The sequence below is a fragment of the Trypanosoma rangeli genome (assembly GCF_003719475.1).
Source record: "Trypanosoma rangeli strain AM80 chromosome Unknown Tra_15.4_contig_00192, whole genome shotgun sequence".
NCBI lineage: Eukaryota > Euglenozoa > Kinetoplastea > Trypanosomatida > Trypanosomatidae > Trypanosoma > Trypanosoma rangeli.
In genome coordinates, this window is record NW_021705936.1 from 18,986 (window position 1) to 37,516 (window position 18,531).

At 57.3% G+C, this 18,531-nt stretch overlaps 3 protein-coding genes across 3 annotated transcripts, besides 12 other annotated features; all 3 read left to right on the top strand.

Annotated features, from left to right (window-relative positions):
* The first annotated feature begins 271 nt into the window (after positions 1-271).
* Positions 272-298: a microsatellite.
* A 152-nt stretch (positions 299-450) lies between these two features.
* Positions 451-12,657, top strand: TraAM80_05714 (putative ubiquitin-protein ligase-like; the record flags this gene model as incomplete). The annotated part of the gene is made up of 1 exon (XM_029382585.1): positions 451-12,657. One exon carries the CDS (start codon positions 451-453, stop codon positions 12,655-12,657), a length of 12,207 nt encoding a protein of 4,068 aa, XP_029237563.1.
* A 364-nt stretch (positions 12,658-13,021) lies between these two features.
* Positions 13,022-13,076: a microsatellite.
* Positions 13,077-13,520: 444 nt separating this feature from the next.
* Positions 13,521-13,555: a microsatellite.
* Positions 13,556-13,633: 78 nt separating this feature from the next.
* Positions 13,634-13,668: a microsatellite.
* Positions 13,669-13,696: 28 nt separating this feature from the next.
* Positions 13,697-13,778: a microsatellite.
* A 285-nt stretch (positions 13,779-14,063) lies between these two features.
* Positions 14,064-14,101: a microsatellite.
* A 111-nt stretch (positions 14,102-14,212) lies between these two features.
* Positions 14,213-14,250: a microsatellite.
* Positions 14,246-14,271: a microsatellite.
* Positions 14,272-14,412: 141 nt separating this feature from the next.
* Positions 14,413-14,432: a microsatellite.
* Positions 14,433-14,481: 49 nt separating this feature from the next.
* Positions 14,482-14,518: a microsatellite.
* A 484-nt stretch (positions 14,519-15,002) lies between these two features.
* Positions 15,003-15,560, top strand: TraAM80_05715 (acetylornithine deacetylase-like; the record flags this gene model as incomplete). Its single annotated transcript, XM_029382586.1, has 1 exon — positions 15,003-15,560. One exon carries the CDS (start codon positions 15,003-15,005, stop codon positions 15,558-15,560), a length of 558 nt encoding a protein of 185 aa, XP_029237564.1.
* Positions 15,561-15,870: 310 nt separating this feature from the next.
* Positions 15,871-15,890: a microsatellite.
* A 204-nt stretch (positions 15,891-16,094) lies between these two features.
* TraAM80_05716 (putative lysyl-tRNA synthetase) lies at positions 16,095-17,843 on the top strand (the record flags this gene model as incomplete). Its single annotated transcript, XM_029382587.1, has 1 exon — positions 16,095-17,843. The coding sequence occupies one exon, from the start codon at positions 16,095-16,097 to the stop codon at positions 17,841-17,843; it is 1,749 nt and encodes a 582-aa protein (XP_029237565.1).
* Positions 17,844-18,513: 670 nt separating this feature from the next.
* Positions 18,514-18,531: a microsatellite.

Consider the following 18,531-nt stretch of genomic DNA (forward strand, 5'->3'; position numbering starts at 1 on the left):
CAGAAGCGGCAGCGAATAAGAAGAAGAGGAATATAAAAGTTGCCGACACCACTTAGTCTCTTTTTCCTGCTCTCTCATTCTCTCGCTCATCTTACTGGTGTTGTTATTATCACTTTTCTCCCTCTTTCTCTCTGTGCGTGTGCCATTACACGTGCAAAGTGCGTGAGTGGTGTGTCGTAGCCGGGGAACAGAGTGGTAAACACAAGCAGGCCCCTGCCCGTGCCACCTGAAACCAAGCGGAAAGCAAAGAGAAAGAAGAAGCAGCAAGAACAACAAAACAAAACAAAAGAGAAAAAAAAGGGGGGAAAAAAAGGACAAGAAAAGGCGGAAAAAAAAAGAGGAAGTAAAAGAAGAGGAAACAACAAAATCAACTGCAACAAAAGAAGTCGGGGGAGAAGCAGGAAGAGGAGCGGAGGAAGAAACCCCGTAGAAGTGGCGTGGAATGGTGAGATGCTGGGACGAATAGGAACGACACGAGGACAATTAGGGGGGCAGTACTATGCTGAGACACTGACAGGGCAGTATCTGCCGCTGCCGCCGCCAGTTCTCCAGCACTATTCATCGCGTCTGCGGGAGTGTCTAGGGGACATCGCAATGACGCCGAAGGTCTTCGAGGCCATGCTGCACGACGAGGCATTCCACCGCGATGTGAACAGCATGTATAGCCGGGAGTTTGTGGAGCTGCTGAGGGGAGTGGGTTGGGAATGGCTGCGCGTGCACGCCGCAGACACCTTGAGCCATGCCCAAGAGGCCGAGAGCAATAGTGTGGATACCGGCCTCGCCGAGGATGCCGACGCGCGAGTTACGGCCACTGCCACTACCACTGCAGACCAGAAACCCCCGGTTGCAAATGAGGAGGCGGAGGCGGAGCAGGAAAGTGAGAGGAAGCAAGAAGCTGCTATGACGTTCAAAAGCGATAATGGATGCAGGGACCTGCACTCCACGTTGTTGCTGCTGACGGTGATGGGGGCACCATACCGTGTGGTGCGAGATGAGGGCTGCCTTGCGATGCCATGCAACATCCGCTTGCTGCTTTGCCGTGATCCATCCATTGTCTACCTCGGCCTTCTCCTCAACTTCACGCAGCCGCATTTGCCAGATAAGGCGCTTGACTGCGTTGCTGCGATGCGCGTGATTGCCTACGGATGGGGGTCCTCACCCACATTTGAAGACGTTCTAAAGTCTGCATTGCGGGTGCGGAAGCGAAGCAGGCAACACACAGAAGTGTGTAGTCAACAGGACGAGGACACCGTGGTGCTGCAGCTTGCTGACTTTGTGAAGGACCCGCTGCAGCTCCTTCACGGGAGGATTCTCTCACGGTCATCGCGGGGCGGCGCCAATCAACGTGATTCCCTGCCAATGGGCAGGACGGTGCTGCGGAATATGGCGGATGCCGCGGGAGACGCGGAGCGGCTACTGTGGTGGTGTCGCTGCCGGATCCTGTGCATGCAGCTGCTTCCAACCTCGGAGCGGGATGAGTTGCTTGCGGGGTCTTTGAGCGTCTTCTTTCGCAGCATTTGGCGCACGGAGAGACTCTTCTCCTCCATTCTGGAGGAAGCTGACTTTGACGACGAGGTCATGCCTGACAACGAGGATACCAAGCTGGGGGCGGCGGTGCCGAGCGTCGCAACCCTCGTCGGGACGATTGCCGACGTCGTGCACGCGTGGCACTTTGCGCTGCGTGGGTGTGCGCCAAATTCTGGCCTGCTTTCGATGCGCTACGTCCAGAATCCGCTGGACGCCGTGAGCTGCATCGTTCCGCGGCATCGCAAGTTCCAGGAGGGCAGCCACCGCTGCCTCGCGGAGGACTGGCAGTTTCGACTCCTCACGGAATACCACAGCACCCACATTGCGCTCTTCACGGCACCGAACGCCGCGGGGCACGCTGCAATGCTTCCGGCGATGGTGGCGCAACTGACCGATATCCTGCGCTTTCACCCGCACTACTGCGCGGTACTGCTCATGCGAAGCCTGGCGCTCACTCGGGAGAGCACGAATACCTCGACAGCACTCAACCACGGCCTGGTCCGTGCCGTCGTGACGGTGATGCGGACGTACCTGGACGAACAACAGCCGAACGACGCGGATTACGCGCAGCAGCATGCCAGCAGAAGGTGCGGAGAGGAGCGAACTCTCGTGTATGGCTGGACATATGAGGCGGTACGGGTTTTGCGTTGGTGCTTTTTTGTTCTGGAGCGGCTCGCCACAGTCTCGACGCACGAATCTATAAACCCAATTGTGTTTCTGCTGACTCCCAACGACGAGGACGGCTACGAGCTGTGCCAGCACATATGCAAGAAAATCCTACACCCCGATGGTCATCCCGTACTTCTCGCGGCCGCGTTCCGTTTTTTTGCGGCCTGCATCCACCACAATGTTCGCGACGTGGTGCCCGCGTTGCTGCAGCGGGGCGTACTGCACACCATTCTGGAGATTGGCGAGAATCCCACACTTCTCAGGCGGTACAACCAGCGGACAGGTGATGGGGAGGCGCCGCGCTCCGCACCAAGCGGCTCACGCGATGGAGAACAAGGAAGGTCTAAAGGTGCCCAGGTGGCCAAGAAAGCAAGCGGCTCTGCTAGCAGGCCTCGTAAAACACCTGCATTGCTCGTCAGTGAAGAGAAGGCCACAGTCTTAGTGGACCCGCAGGCGTACTATGAACAAGCCCTCCCGATGTTAGACATTTGCAGCGTGTTGCAGGCCTTTGCTGTGCATAACAGTACACATGCACAGCTTTACAAACCACAGTTGATGCGGGGCTTAGTGTGGGCGCTTGTTGTGCCTGTCGCCCCTGCATCATCCGCCACCGCGGCGGGGGTACCGCCGCTGCGTGTAAGCACTCGAGCCGCCACGGCAGTTGGCAAGGATCTCATGTCGCTGCTTCGCACGTTGCCCGAACTGCGGGATGGCTTTTTTGCTGCCTGCTCCGAGATACTGACGGACCTCGTGGTGGCGTCACAGCGCGAAAAACCACCAGAGGAAATTGCACTCTCTATATGGAATATACTTGCGTGCCTCGCCGGGGCGGAGTTCCGTCAGCTGACGCAGCGCGTACAACACCGCCGGCAGCGCAACCATGTGCCCGACCACAACAGTTTGATGGGTGAAATGATCGTGCAGAACTTTGCTAGCTGCAATGTGGCGCTGTCACAGGCGATACGCGCGCTCTTACAATTACCACAGCGTCTTGCCGTCGTGTCTGCCAACTACAACATCCTGAGTTTGTTTGTATGCAACATCCCCTTGTCAATGCTCGATGGTATCTCCTCTGTGATTCTCAGTCACGTCAAGGAGCTTGCGGAACTCGTCCAGTCATCGGGGTCGGCGCCGAGCGGCGATCTCAGCGAGGGTCAGGCAAACTCCTTGCTGTTGCTGTCGTGGGCCTTCTGCAAGTTTCAAACCTCGCTACCGCAGGCCATCTCAAAACTTCGGTGCGAATTGGGAAATTTACTCTTTGACACGTATGTTGCGTTGGAAATGACGGGCGGTAGGGCCGCCACCCCCGCCCCCACCAATATCAACGTGGGGGATCGCACCATGCCGGAGTCAATTCCTGCCACAACGGAGGGTTACGGGGACGTTTTGACGGCGTCACGCTTTGGCGCACCTGGAGCCGCCTTGTTGCCCCTCACGTCAGAGATGGATATTTCCGCGGAGTGGTTGTGGTCCTCCAGGATGGGCTTTCCGGAGGATTCGCTCTACTTGATGCAGGAGGAAAGGATTTTGTCGGATGCTGCGGCCGCGTCCGTCATTGGACGGGGTGCTACTGATGCGGAACGGGAGGCGTTGAGTGCGGTTGGCCGCTTCCGTCAGAACATTGCGCTTATGCTTGCGCCGCCCCCTGATCGTCGCCGACAGTACTTCTCTCCCAACCGGGCGTACCGTCACCACGGCCTCCTGTCGCCAAACCAGCAGTGTCTGCTGCCTGTGAGCATAACCCACCTGCTAGGTGGGACGGAGAAGGCGTTGAAGGCCATCACGCAAGAAATGCGGGACGCCGTTCAGTGGCGTCTTGACGCAGTGAACGAGAACGTGGATTGTGGTATGAGTGGCACGGGCCTGCAGAAGACGCTCCGTGCCATTGCCCTAGAGGCGTTGAATGCTTTCAAACTGAAGGAGTTAGAGATGCGGCTGCGGTTCGCCGAGGGACCGACTTCCATTATTTGGCGGAATGGCAGTAACCCGGACATCAGCTTTGCGGTGCTCTTGACGGGCGTTCTCTTACATCTGCAGTTCATTATGGAGGGCGTTTTGCCGCCTAGGAAAGCAACACCCACGTCCGCGTCGTCACCGACGGCCGCTGCAGTAGGTACCGCCACCGACAGCGGTGCCGTGACTACGCCGGCTTTTTCTGGAGAGGGTGTGAAAACTGAGGCTGCGGAGAAGCTCTCTACTGTGATAAACTCTTTGACACACATTATTGAGCGACTCCTGAAGGTGGTTTCGGAGTGGAGTTCGGCCCGTCGCCCCTGGGTGCAGCCACTCCTGTACTTTGTGCTTGTCATCTGGAGAGAACACGGACTCAGCTTTACCCCGGCGATGACGCTTGGGATCCTGCCGCGGCTGTTGGACTTTGGCACGGAAATTTTTGGCGGCAATGCCGACCGGTCGCTGGCGGCGGCGTTTGCAACCATTTCCGAGGGTGATAATGAGGAGATGGTGCAGCTGGCGTCGTTCTGGTCTGATCTCTCAGCGCAGGAGGGAAAAGATGCCGGCGGCGGTGGCGACCACGCGGCGCCCACATCCTCCCCATTGTTGGCTGAGGATTATGCGAGGGATGTGTCGATGATGGCCGCCGATTTCTCTTTTGCTGACAGAAGGCACCCGCAGCAGCGCGCGTCGTCGCAAAATTCGCTGGCGGATGCTGCGCGGGAGTGGGTGCTTGATGTTGCGTCGACGCTGCGCTTTGCCGATGGGGTAACGGAGGACGAGCAAACGCAAATGCGGCGGTTGTGCTGCAAGGTGTGCTGGACCTACACCACCTTCACGCGAGCAAAGGAGGGGAGCAGTAGAGCCACGATGCAATTTGCCAGCGAGAGGCCTGCCGCTCTGCAACGCATCATCTGCCGCGTCCTGGAGGATCCGGGGCGGAACTACACGCTGCTGGAGTTGCTGGCTGTGCTCCTCTCGCAGGAGGAAACGGAGAAATACCTCACCGCACTCTTCAAAAAGACGCAGCTTCCCCGCGCCGTTTTTGACTGCGTCACGGCGGAGGTTCGGCGACTGTCCGAGGCGTCGTCGTCGTCGTCGTTGTCGTCGGATGCGGTCCAGTGGCAGCGGCAGCGTCGCAAGGCAATGCTGGGGCAACTATTTTGCTTCCTTTCTGCCTCGTCGGTAAACATACAGGGCGAGAAGAAAGCGCGAGTGTGTGCGTACTACCGCAGCAGCCCGTCCAACTTTTGTTGGATGGGTCACCTCTGTCGCCACCTGCATCCACAGAGCCGGGCCCCGTTGCGTCACCCGTCTAGCACGAACATGTCATCGAGCCTGGTGACCACCGTCACCGCGCTCCTCAGGGGCTTCGGCTACGGAGACCTCTGTGAGGAGGCGGAGGAGAATGAGGCGACACCGAAGGAGTCCGGCAACAACTCACGTCCCGAGGAGGGTAACAGTGGCGGCAGCGGCGGCGGCGGCGGCTGTCCAACGATGACGACGCAGGTGGGGAGCACCGACGTGGCGAATGAGGAGAACACAAGTGGGGAGTCTACGGGTCAACCCATTGCCGCCGCCCCGGCGTCTACGACACCTGCTGGTAGTGGCACGGCAACGGGTCATTTTGTTGGAAGTGCGGCAAAGGTGGAGCTCCAGCTGTCCGATGTGCTGGAGAGCACCTCGATGTTGCCAGATGATCTCCTGCAGAAGTGTGCCGAGCTTTTGTTGGAGTACCTGGCAGAAGAGGACGTCGAAGCGGATGAGCAGGGGCAGGATGAGGATGGGGAGGGTAGTCACACCAGCGGACGTCGGCCGAAGAAGAAGAAACCACGTGAGTTGATGGTGCTAGAGACTCCAGTCACGTACGTTGCGGTGGATTTTCTTGCGAAGGTGCTGGGCTCGGCCGACGCCTCCCTTGTGACACATCTCTACCGGCTGAATGAGACGGTGAGGAAGGGCTTCGTGCTACGCGCCATTTCTCGCCTGCTGCGCAACGACATGTCCGGATCGGGCCCACGCGTGCAGGTCATGAGAGCGCTTCTTGAACAAACGGAGCACACAGAGGGGGTGGTGTACTCCGCCATGGTGAGCGCCATTCAAAACGAGATACGTCTGGGCGGTTCCTACGTCCTGCAGGAGAAGGACGTGCAGGAGTTGTGCGCACGACACGCCCCTTACGTCGTTGCGTGCAGGACACACCATGCCCGTGGAGTTGCGGAGGTGCACCGGCATGCAGTTTTGTTGAATGACTTTCTTGTCGCCCTTCGCTCTGTCATTGGCAAGCATCCAAAGGCGTTCTATACTGTGTTTAACGCCTTTTGTGTGGTCTTTATTCTGCACGTTGGCAGACGCGGTGTTGAGCAAGAGGACGTCAAGACCACCGTCTGGCTGGCGCCGCGCAAGCCTCCACGCCAGAGTGTGATGGGCGGGTCACGCACGCCCCAGCGCCTAGCCGTGGAAAACGTCTTTGATATGCTGATACAACGTCTGGGGAACTCGTCCCTGCCGCCGCTTGTCACTGGCGTGCTGAACCACATTACGGTGCTTCCCTCTGTCGCCTCCATCGTCACCTCGTACAACGTCAATGTGCAGATTCCGGAGAGTATGCGAGGCGTTTTTGCGGAGTGTAAGACGATCGAAGATGAACAGGCCCGACTGCACTACCTGTGCAGTGACGGTTCCATTCCACGGGAGGCTCCGCTTTACCTTACACCATTTTTGGCGGTAATTTTGTTCATTGATAAATCGCAGCTAGAGTTGCTTGATGGGTTCTTTTTTAACGTGGCGCAAAAGGCGCCTGCACGCCTGATTCAATTGCTTCTGCACGCGATGGAAGTTTTGTTGGCAGCTACACCGTCACACAGGACCCGCAACACGAAGGAAGGGGCTGAACGAGGAAAGATGCGGCCGTGGAATCCCTCGCCGGTTGATATGTTGTGTGGTATTTTGCACGTTCTACGAGTACTGCTGGGCGCCCCATGGAGTTCGCTCGTGTGGCGGTTGTGCGATGAGTTGTGGCAGCGTGACGCCCTTGAGGTGTTGTATCGCGTGGTAGAGAAGCAGTGCTGCACAAGTGAGCGGGACGCAGCGGCGCTGCTGTTGGTCATACGACGTGTGCTCTTGGCGTACGGCAAATGCAACAGAAGCAATAGCAAGCGGAACGGATGCGGTGACAAGAAAATCACTGGATTGGATGATTGCCCCGACATGGAGGGCGAGGGTGGCAGTAGTAGTGGCGCTGTGGTTTCGCTCCGGCATCAGGAGCAGCAGACGCAGCAGCAGTTTTCAGCCGACTCGGTGGCGGCGCAAGAGGTCAGTATGCTTCTGCTGGATGAGGGTGATGTCTCGCGGACCCCGCACACGCAACCCTCCGGCACCATAGACGACGCCTTCTTCCTAGACGACCTTGTCGGCGGCCACAATGAGCGCAGCGGGGGCGGGGAGTTGAACGGCCTCCGAGAAAGCAGGCGGATACAAACGCGTCGTGAGGGGGGGCTGACGGAAGTTATGTTTGACATTGGTGAAATGCTGCGCCCCACTGACGCCACGCTGCTCTACCACACACATGGCTCCTCGGAGAGCGAAGGTGAGCACGGACAAGATGATGAAAACGAAGTCACTGAGGACGAGGACAACGAGGAGGAGAACCTGAACATCGTCGGAGAGGCGGTCGACAGCTCCGGACACGCCTCTACACCCATCTCAGTCCGGGTGGGCCTGCGGAATCTCGCGGCCCTTGTTGAACCGGACGACGACGACGACGAAGACGACGACGACGACGAAGACGAAGACGGCGGCGGCAACGAGGAGGAGGAGGAGGACGAAGACGAGGATGAGGACGAGGACGAGGGAGAGGGAGAGGGCGAGGAAGAAGAGGAGGAAGAAGACGTGGAGGAGCTATCCTATGTGGTTGATCCCTCGCCCTTCCGGCGTATGACGCCCAGCGAGATGATGGTGGGGTTTTCAGTGGGCCCTGCAGACGAGTTTGGGGACGTCGCCTTGACGACGGCGCAGGTGCGTGGGCTCACCGGATGGGCGCAAGACCAGTACGACTCCGGGATCAGCCGGTTTTCCATTGACGACGAAGATTGGACGCTGCTCTCCAGTCAAGTCCCCTCGAGCATTTTTGATCTCTTTTCCCGTAACAGGCGGGATATAGTTGAGCTGAACTACAACACCACCAGCGGCGGTGACCGTCAGAGTATTATTCCACGAATTGTGACCCTCTGCGAGGCGATCAACGACACGGTGGACCTGTTGTGGGATAAAATGCTGATGCTTAAGCCGCTGCCGCCGGTGCTGCACGCGCAGGAGGTGCAACCACCGCGTGTGACTCTGCCACCGCCGTCGCCTGTGTCGGATGCACAAGACGGCCAGACGACGCAGAGCCCGGACGGAGCCACTGAGCGGGCGGTGGAGGGAGCATCAGCCGTTCGCAGCACCGCAGGCCCGGCCACCAACGCTAGTGGAGATCATAGCAGCAGGGTGGAGGGCGCCAACGCACGCATCTGTGCGCTCTTTGGCAACACTGATCCCGCCACGAGTACTGAGACAACGGCGGTGCCACCACAAATTGTCTCCTATATAGACACTCATCCTGGCGTTTTGGAGGAGTCACAGGCTTCTTCTTTTATTGCTGCCGCAGCCGACTCTCACAGTACGGTTGACAATGCGGCACCCACAGAAACCGTTGCTGCAGAGCCACCAATGGAGCAGCAGCCGTGGTTCGGAGCAATCGAGCCTCATTTCCTTCTGGAACTGCCAGAGTCACTTCGCCGTGAGCTACTCTTTGACCACATGAATCTTCTTTTGTGCGGGCAAGAGCGGGAAGTGAGGGGTCAACGCACACGCATCTATGTCGCATTTATGGACCAGTTACCACAAGATGTGCAGATGGAAGCCATTGAAGTGGAGCATCGCTGGCGGCGTGTTACCGGCGACGACTCAGGCAGTGGAGGTGCGCAGGGCGGCGAGGAGCCGACGTTTCTTACCGAGGTTCTTGCAACCGTCGACGCAGAAGTGCGACGCGACATTTTGCTAACGTGCGACTTGCAATATCTTGAGGGGAATCCCGCTTTACTTGCAGAGGCCACTGTGCTTCGTGAGCTTCAGAGCATGGAGGCCGAGGGTGTTGCCAACGAAGATGGCGGGCGCCTGCGGGAGGGACGGGAAGAGGCAGACAGATCGGGCAATGACGGGACGGCCGAGGCAGCGAGGTACAGCGCGATTTTTCGGGTTCCGCCGGAGGACCCGCGTTTCCCATGGGTTTTGCAACGCCATCTGCTTGAGGAAGGAGGCGGCCGCATCTCTCTCCGGGGCCGCTTGGAGGCACCAACCACCACGGGTGGCGGCGGCAACAGCAACAACAGCGGCGCGGAAAATGGCGGCAATGGGGCTCGCCGACCAGGACGCCCGCCGCGGGGCCACAACCGCGTGACGGAGACCGCCCTCAACTGCCGCATTCGGGCTATGCAAAGCCGTCACACACGCGAGGAAAAGATGCCACTGCCCCCGGATCGTCAAAGCGGTGAAACAGGAGTGCATGCCCCCGCTCCCCCCGTTCCTATTGCGGTGCTTCGGCAGCTTATGGATCTGGTTTGTTTTGCGAAGGGCGGCTTCCCGTCGCTGGAGTACGGCTGCGGTTCATCGACTCTCTCTGTAAGTTCCCAACTAGTGGCGCTGCTAATAACTGTATGCGTGAACACGGCAATCGCGAGGGAGGCGTTGGTGAAGCTGCTTGATGTGGCACTGGAAGGGCCGTCGAGGAGCGCCTTTGCCGATGCAGCACCGGAGGAGCAGTTTAGGCGCGACTGTGGCTGCATCGCGGTTCAGGTGACGTTTATCATTGAAAAGTTGATTGAACGGTGCCGCGCGGCCGGGCTGAGTTTCACGATGCTCCCTGACGGTGTGGAGGAGGGTGGGCCATTGAAGCCCGTGGATGAGCCGTACAATGAGGTGGAACGACGGGCGATGGATGCGGGGCTCTTCCGACGGCTTGTGGAGGTCATCCTGCGATTTCCGTCGCCGCGTGCGGAGTTGTCCTTCACTCATATAGTCTCAGCGCTTAACGAGCAGCTGCGGGTGCTTGAGGAGGACAAAGTAAAGTCGCAACTTCCGAGAGCGCCGTCTCCCACGCCATTGTCCAACAGGCGCATTCTGCACCCACGCCACACCCATGTGCTGCAGTGGACAAATCTGTGCCAGTATCCGTGCCCAGAAGGCTACTTTGTCTGCAACGGCTGTGCCACAAAGCTTCTACACGACATCTTTGCGTTCTGCTGCTCAGCCTGTCACTATGTTCTTTGCCCGCAGTGCAGTCTCGTAACACTGACAGCGGAGGAACAGGCGCAGCGCGTGCGTTGGTGTGCTTACGCGTTTGTGACGTCAAACGGAACCCTGCAGGCGGCCTCGCGACTTCTTGCCAATCCAAATTGTACGAAAGAGATGGGGCTGCAGACGGTGCAGCTGCTTCGGCGGGGCATCATGGAAAGCGCACGACGCGACACAATGTTTGGCAACAGCGACAGCCCCATTGCGGTGGTGGAGCGCATTGTTGTCGGACTTGCAAAGGACCTTACAGCGGAGATACATGCGCGGGTCAATGCGTTCCGCAGTGCTTTCCCGAGCAAGGTGACCATGGGCCCTGGCGCAGTGGTGTCCTCCAGTAGCGGCTCCATCAGTGGCAGCGAGGCGGCGGGTATAGAATGGACCGCGCATGAGGCGAGCTTGGCGCTCTCCCACCTGAACTTGAGCAGCACGGCGAGTCACTTACACATGTTTTTCTTGCCGTATGCCGAGGTGCATCGACCGGAGCTGCGCGAGGTATCGTTGATGTGGCACGCCTCACAGATGTATCTTGCGGAGGTGGCGTCTATCTTGCATCGGCTAAAAAATAGTTTCTCGGTGCTCCTGCCGCACGCGGTTCTTTTTCTACTGAATGCGTTCTGTCAGTTCCACATGAGGGAGGCGCGGCGAGGCTCGTGCTCCGTGAGTGTGGGGCTGGAGAGCCACAGCGGCATCGCGGTGGAGAAGACGGAGACGGAGCGGTTCATGCTGGACACTACACACACGCCTTCCAGCGTTTCTGAGGCCGCCGTGAACGCCCTCGCACGCGCCGAGTCGACACCGCAGCAGCAGCAGCAGCAGCAGCAGCAGCAATCACGGCAGACGGGACGTTCACATCTGCAGCGGCGACCCACCTTGGAGGGTGGGAGCAGCGAAGTGGGCGACCCGACGCGGGACGAGCGCCCAGCGTTGCCCCGTCTGGTGCGTCAGTTTGTGGAGCGCAATAAGATGACCATCAACACTCTCATCCAGTACGACCCTAAGCTGCTGGAGGAGAGCTTTGCCTTCCTGAAGGCGGAGCCTGGATTTATTGACTTTAATATTCGGCTGCTTGACTTCCAGCGGCACATTAGCTATGCCACGCACGGGTCCCGCATTAGCCTGAGCATCAGCCGCGATCAGTGCCTGCGCGACAGCTTCGCCCAACTCTCCAAGTTGAAAAGCTTTCACGGCGCTTTAAATGTGCGCTTCCGCGGCGAGGAGGGGGCCGACGCGGGCGGGTTGACGCGGGAGTGGTTTCAGCTTTTGGCGGAGGAGATGGTGAACGACAACTACGCGCTTTTCATTCACTCCCGCGAGGGCATGACGTACCGACCGAACCCCTTCTCCGATGTCAACCCGAACCATCTGCACTACTTCAAGTTTGCGGGCACCGTGGTGGGCATGGCGGTCGCTCATGGCGTTCCCATCGACGTGCACTTCACGCGGGCGGTGTACCGCCACATGACTGGGGTGCAACCCATCTTCCGCGACCTTGAGAGCGTCGACCCGGAGTTGTACGACAACCTCAACTGGCTCCTGCGCAACGACGTCAACGACCTGGGGCTCTTTTTCACCGTCAGCTGTGAGCGCTTTGGCGTCATTCAGGAGACCGAGTTGATGCCAAACGGGGGGCAGGTAGCCGTGACCAACGCGAACAAGTCTCAGTACGTGCGGCTGCGTTGCGAATTTCACATGACGCGGCAAATTGAGCAGCAAATGGAGGAGTTTCTAAAAGGCTTCTACACCGTCATTCCGCGGAAGGATATTCGCAACTTTACGGCGCAAGAGCTCGAGCTCGTCATTTGCGGCATGCCCGACATTGACGTGGAGGACCTGCGGGTGCATACGCTCTACGATGGCTACACCGCCACCTCGCCGCAGATCCGGTGGTTCTGGGAGGTGGTCGCGTCTATGACAAAGGAGGATCGCGCAAATCTGCTGCAGTTTGCCACCGGCGCGTCGAAGGTGCCGCACGGGGGGTTCAGCAACTTAGAGTCGGCGAGCGGGACAACGCAGCGCTTCACCATCACGCGGTGGGGTGACAGCGTCGATCTGCTCCCGCAGGCGCATACCTGCTTCAACAAAATTGACCTGCCGGAGTACCCCAGCTGCGAGGAACTGCGACGGAAGTTGATCTTGGCCATCACCTTAGGCAGCAGGGGATTCGCCATGCTGTAACGCCGCCGGCTGAGGGGCCAAGGGGCATGCAGAGAGAGGGAGAGGCGCAAAGATGGCAGGCGCGGCGCTTATGTGTACACGCGCTGTTTTGGTGTGCACTGCGCGGGCGGAGGCGGCTCAAACGCCTCAAGAAAAATAATAAAAAACAAGAAACACGGAAATAAACCAAAAAAAAAACAAAAAGGAATAAAACACAACGATCCGCGACGCTACGCGGGAGAGGTGCGGGGACGTGAGACGATGTAAGGTGGCATGTGGAAAAAAATTGAAGAGTAGGATGAGGGGAGTTGCGCAAGCGCGCGGCAGACGACTTCCCCCATCCCCCGTATGCATGGACGTGCATGCATACGAGTAGCAGCGGGAAAACACAAACAACAACAACAACAACATACACACACACACACACACACACGCACACATGCAGAGTGATGCGAGACGGCGGGAGGGGGAGGGGGAGGGGAAGCGCAACGTGGGGGTGAACTTGGCAGGAGTCAGGTGTTGGGGCGGTGCGCGAGAAAACGCGGACGCGGGTGGTGTACACGGAATAAGGCGCAAACATCCCTGCCAGGCTGGAGACCGCTGGTTTCTGCCGGGACCAACATGCATCGGTGCATGAGGTGCCGTCACACACGCACGGGCATGCCGAGAGCGCAGGTACGCAAAGCTGCATGTGTGTGGGCTCGCACAAGAGAGAGAGAGTTTGCTTGCGGCACGTGCGGTGCGTGTCCAGGGCGTCTCCCCCTTCATTTTGTTGCTTTTGCTCCTGCTAGCCGCTGCGTGGACGTTGGCGGTGGACTTCGCTGCCACCACCGCCCACTACCTCTTTTTTTTTTTATGTTGTTTAAACCGACAACAAAAAAGAATTATTGTTTTTTGCTTTTTTTTTTATTTTACTTTTGAAGGTTTTACGAGTTACTTTCGGTCTTCTGCTTGGGCCGGCGCAACCTTCAACTCCCTTTCATCAATATATCTCTCGGTGTGTGTGTGTGTGTGTGTGCGTGTGTATGTGTGCGTGCGTGAGTGAGTTTTTCGTAGGTACTTTTTTTTGTTTTTGTCTTGATACTTCTTTTTTTTTTGTTGTTGTTTTTTCTTTTTGGTTGTTGTCTTGTCTTTGCTTTTTTCCCCTTCACTCACGGTGCCGCCGCGACGAAATCAGCACCCCGCACGCAGCCACGGCAGTGACATGCATGTGTGCCCGCAAGCGTGGTGCATGCCAATTTCAGGGGCAGCGTACATGCACGCATCCATAACTTGCGGCTACATGTATATAACATATATGGATGGATGGATGGACTGTGCCCGTGCATATACATACAGTTATATACATAACTCTGAGCGGTGAGGTGTGTGCGGATTGTAGTTGAGCGAACAAATCCAAAATGATAAAAGTCAAGAAGAAGAAGATGCAAAACAAAACAAAACAAAACAAAAAAAAATAACAAAAAATATATATATATATAATAAAAAAACAAACAACACGCACACACACGCAGTCAACGGGTGAAGAAAAACGAGAAAAAAACGGTAGTGACGGGTGTCGCTAATTTGCAGTCGGTACCACTAACTAGTACTACTACCAATAATAATACTGCTGCCGCGGCTGCTGCGGCTGCTACCCCCCTCCTCCTCCTCCCCGACTTTTATTGCTGCTCCGTGAATCACGTCATTGACTTTGTGGTTTCACATCGCCGCAGGGACGATGACGCCTGGCTGTCTACTTCGCTCCCTTCCGTCACCACTGGCGTGTGTATGGAGATATATATATATATATATATCTCCGCCTGCGCCTCACCATCGCTGCGGTTCTCTCCAATCCTTGAACTTTTTCGTTTTGTTTTCCTTCTCGTCTTTGTTTTGTTTCTTGTTGCCTGCCCTGTGTCTTTGGGAGAAGGGGTGCCCTGGACTCTGCAAATACAAGCACACATCCACGTGAAAGAGACTGCCTTCCTTGCAACCAAATTAGACGTAAGGACACGGAGGGTTGCTGCTGCTGTCACTGCGGCAGGGAAGACAACGAAAACAGGGATCAACATAAAATGCCAATGAACTCCGTTGAGTGGCTGGAAAAGCGTGTGTCTTTTGTACACCACGAGCCGCAACTCGAATCTTGAGCGCATCCACTACTGCAAGGACTACCTGGAGGAGGGGCTCGGTGTCAAGTGCACGCTGGTCCACAACCCCGACAAGACGAAGACGAACCTGTGGGCGGGGGCGGCGTGACGGACGGCGGCATCATTTTCTCTGGCCACAGCGACGTGGTGTCAGTGGACGGGCAGAAGTGGGGCAGCGACCCGTTGACGCTGACGGAGAGGGACGGGAAGTTGTACGGGTGCGGCACGTCCGACATGAAGGGCGTCATCGCCGTTTGCATGTCGCTGACTCCCGAGCTGCTGAAGATGGAGCGTGCGAAGCTGATCGACGACGCATTGACGTACGACGAGGATGTGAGCTGCCTCAGTGGGAAGATTCTGGCACAATTCCTGCGGGACCACAACATCAAGGCGGGCGGCTGCATCATTGGGGAGCCCACGGACGTTGACTTTGTAATGGGGCACAAGGGCATTAAGACAAACGAAATTTACGTGCGTGGCAAGGCGATGCGCTCGCCCCTGTTGCCGTACGCCTGCAACACCATTGAACATGGCACCAGCATTGTGCGGTTTCTGTGCGATATTGGACGGGGGTTTTGTGAAAAAGGCCTCTTCAACAAACATCACTATACCCCGTACACCACCCTCTGCTTCTCTACCATTCGTAACGGTATCTCGGTGAATACGGTGCCGGCGGACTACCGCGTCACGTTTGAACCTTGTTACGTTCCCAATCACTCTGGGGGATGGGATCCCAAAGCGCGTCGCGGGCTTTGTTGCTGCGACAACAGCAAAGATGAGGTAAGAGGATAGCTGTGGTGTGGAGATGCGTTGCACGAATGCGCAGGAGGCCTTTAGTGGGCGGGACAATTCGCATGTGTACGAGGCACTAAAAGCCACCAGCGAGGAGACGCACGAGAGGGGTGCTTAGGACATTCTGCACGGAGGTTCCCACCTACAGCATGTATTGTATGGTGTCAACACCGTCATATGAGGTGCGTCCGGCTTCAGCGTGCATCAGCCGAACGAGTTTGTGCCAACGGTAGACTTGAGGAAGACGGAACGCATCCTGCTAAGGTCGCTGCGCCCGTTAACCATCACAGCCGATGATGGCCAGCCAAAGTTTTTTTTTTCTTTTTTTTTGGCTTGCCTCGTCGTCGTCGTCCCGCATGTTTGCTTGTGGCAGTTGCTGTGGCGTCCGCGCTGCCCTCCGCGCCCTTTCATCCTGCCCTTTCATCCTGCCCCCATTTGCCGGTGCATGCCTTTCTCTTTTTCCTTTGCGTGTCTGCCGCTTCCGCCGCCAGGGGTGGGTGCGTGAAAACACAGCAAGCAAGCAAGGAGTGCAAGATGTCGGACGCGAGTTCGACGCGTGCGCAGGTCGACGCTCTCGCTGCGGAGATTGCGCGGGTGAAGAAGGAGAAGGGGGCCACCAGCGAGGAGTGCAAGACCCTCGTCGCCAGAATGGTAGAGCTGCGCAAGCAACTTTCCGTGAAGAAGATGATGACGGAGCGGGCGCCAGAGCTTAGCTACTTCGATACGCGGCTGGCGATGGTGAAGGAGCTGGGGCTCCTCGGCGCGGCGTACCCGCACAAGTTTGACCGCCAGTACACGATCCCCGCCTTCAAGGCGCGCTTCGCACCGCAGCTCACCGAGAATGGCCAGCGAGCGGCGGAGGTCGTGACGATTGCCGGCCGCATCATGAACAAGCGGAGTTCAGGCTCGAAGCTGCACTTCCTGACGCTGCAGGGGGACGCGGACGTTGTACAGGTGATTTCCGCCCTCAGCGACTACGCCGACGGCACGTTTGCTGAGGTCCATGGCAGGATCAAGCGTGGCGACATCATCGGCGTCAAGGGCGTGGCATCGCTGTCGAAGTCGGGAGAGTTTTCTATGAACGCAACGGAGATCACGCTGCTCTCGACCTGCTTCCACATGCTGCCGGACGACTGGTACGGGCTCAGCTCGGTGGAGCAGCGCTTTCGCCAGCGCTACCTGGACCTGATCGTGAACCGCGAGAACACCAATACGTTTGTCACGCGTGCGAAGATCATCAGCTACATTCGAAGGTTCTTCGACGAAATGGACTTCCTCGAGGTGGAGACGCCCGTGCTGGACAAAATCGCCGGTGGCGCCGCTGCACGCCCGTTCATTACCCACCACAACGACCTAAACCAGAAGATGTACCTGCGCATTGCACCTGAGTTGTACCTGAAGGAGCTCATCGTGGGCGGCCTGGACCGCGTGTACGAGATCGGCAAGCAGTTCCGCAACGAGGGCATCGACCTCACACACAACCCCGAGTTCACCAGCGTCGAGGCGTACTGGGCCTACGTGGACTACGAGGACTGGATGCGCGTCACGGAGAACCTCCTCTACGGCCTTGCCATGCACCTCTACGGAAGTCCGCTCGTGAAGTACGCCCCGAAGGACTCGGAGGGCAAGCAGCTGCCGGAGGTAGTATTCAACTTCAACAAGCCCTTTAAGCGTCTCTACATCGTTCCTGAGCTGGAGAAGCGCATAAATGTAAAGCTTCCCACCGACTTTGAGAGCCCCGAAGCCAACACCTTCCTTCTGCAGCTATGCAAGCAGCAGAAGGTGGAGTGCAACCCCCCCTTCACCACGGCACGCCTGCTGGACGCGTTGATTGCCCACTACTTGGAGCCGGAGTGCCACGACCCGACGTTTGTCTGCGACCACCCCCGTGTGATGTCACCTCTCGCCAAGTGGCACCGCAAGCACCCCCAGCTGACGGAGCGCTTCGAGCTCTTTGTGAACAAGAAGGAAATCTGCAACGCGTACACCGAGCTTAATAACCCCATCGTGCAGCGGGAGGAGTTCATCAAGCAGACGCAGAACAAGGAGAAGGGCGACGAGGAGGCCATGGACATCGACGAGGGGTACATTCACGCCCTCGAGCACGCGCTGCCCCCCACTGGCGGCTGGGGGATGGGCATTGACCGCCTCGTCATGTTCCTCACCAGCAAGGCAAACATTAAGGAGGTGCTGCTCTTCCCTGCCATGAAAACGGAGCCTGCCAGCGCTCTTGAAGGCCCGAAAGAGATGCTTCCAGACACCAAGGCAGTCCAGCCCCACTGAGCACCTGCGCCGCGCAACGGCCCTGCTAAAGCCACTACAAAACAACAATAATTTCGTAATATGCAAGGGGCACACACAACACGGATAAAAAAAAACAACAACAAACAAAACAACAAATGCGGCGTGTGGAAAAGATACAAAACTGAAATGTTTCCTGAAGAATAATGAAATAGGCTGCTCCACAGAAAAACAAAATGAAGAGAATGAGGACGAGGGGGGGGGGGGTGAGCGCAGGCCACTCCCACATTGCTCGTATGACGTGCACCTCGAATGTGTCGCCACACAAAAAAAAAACCCTCAATATACCTGATGAAGGAGAAAAAGACATCCACATGTTCCTTCTTTCTTCCTTCTTGCCTATTGTTTCACACTACACTGCAAACACAATCAAAGCAGATTTCCAACTTAATTGCGGACACGCACCTTCACATGCTTTTCCTTCCGTTTTTCTTCCTTCCAAAGCATTCACCGCAACCTCAGCAAAAGATACATGAACATTCACGCAAAGTCCAAGCTAAGCGCAACACAAACGAGCATAAAAAAAAACGCGCGCACCAACACACAACCAGAAGCAACAAAGAAAAAAAGATACCCCACTGACATGAAACACTTTGACCTACGACAAACCATTCAATTCGGTCGCTGAGGACCCCGGCCCTTCCTTACTTTTTGTGTGTGTGTGTGTGTG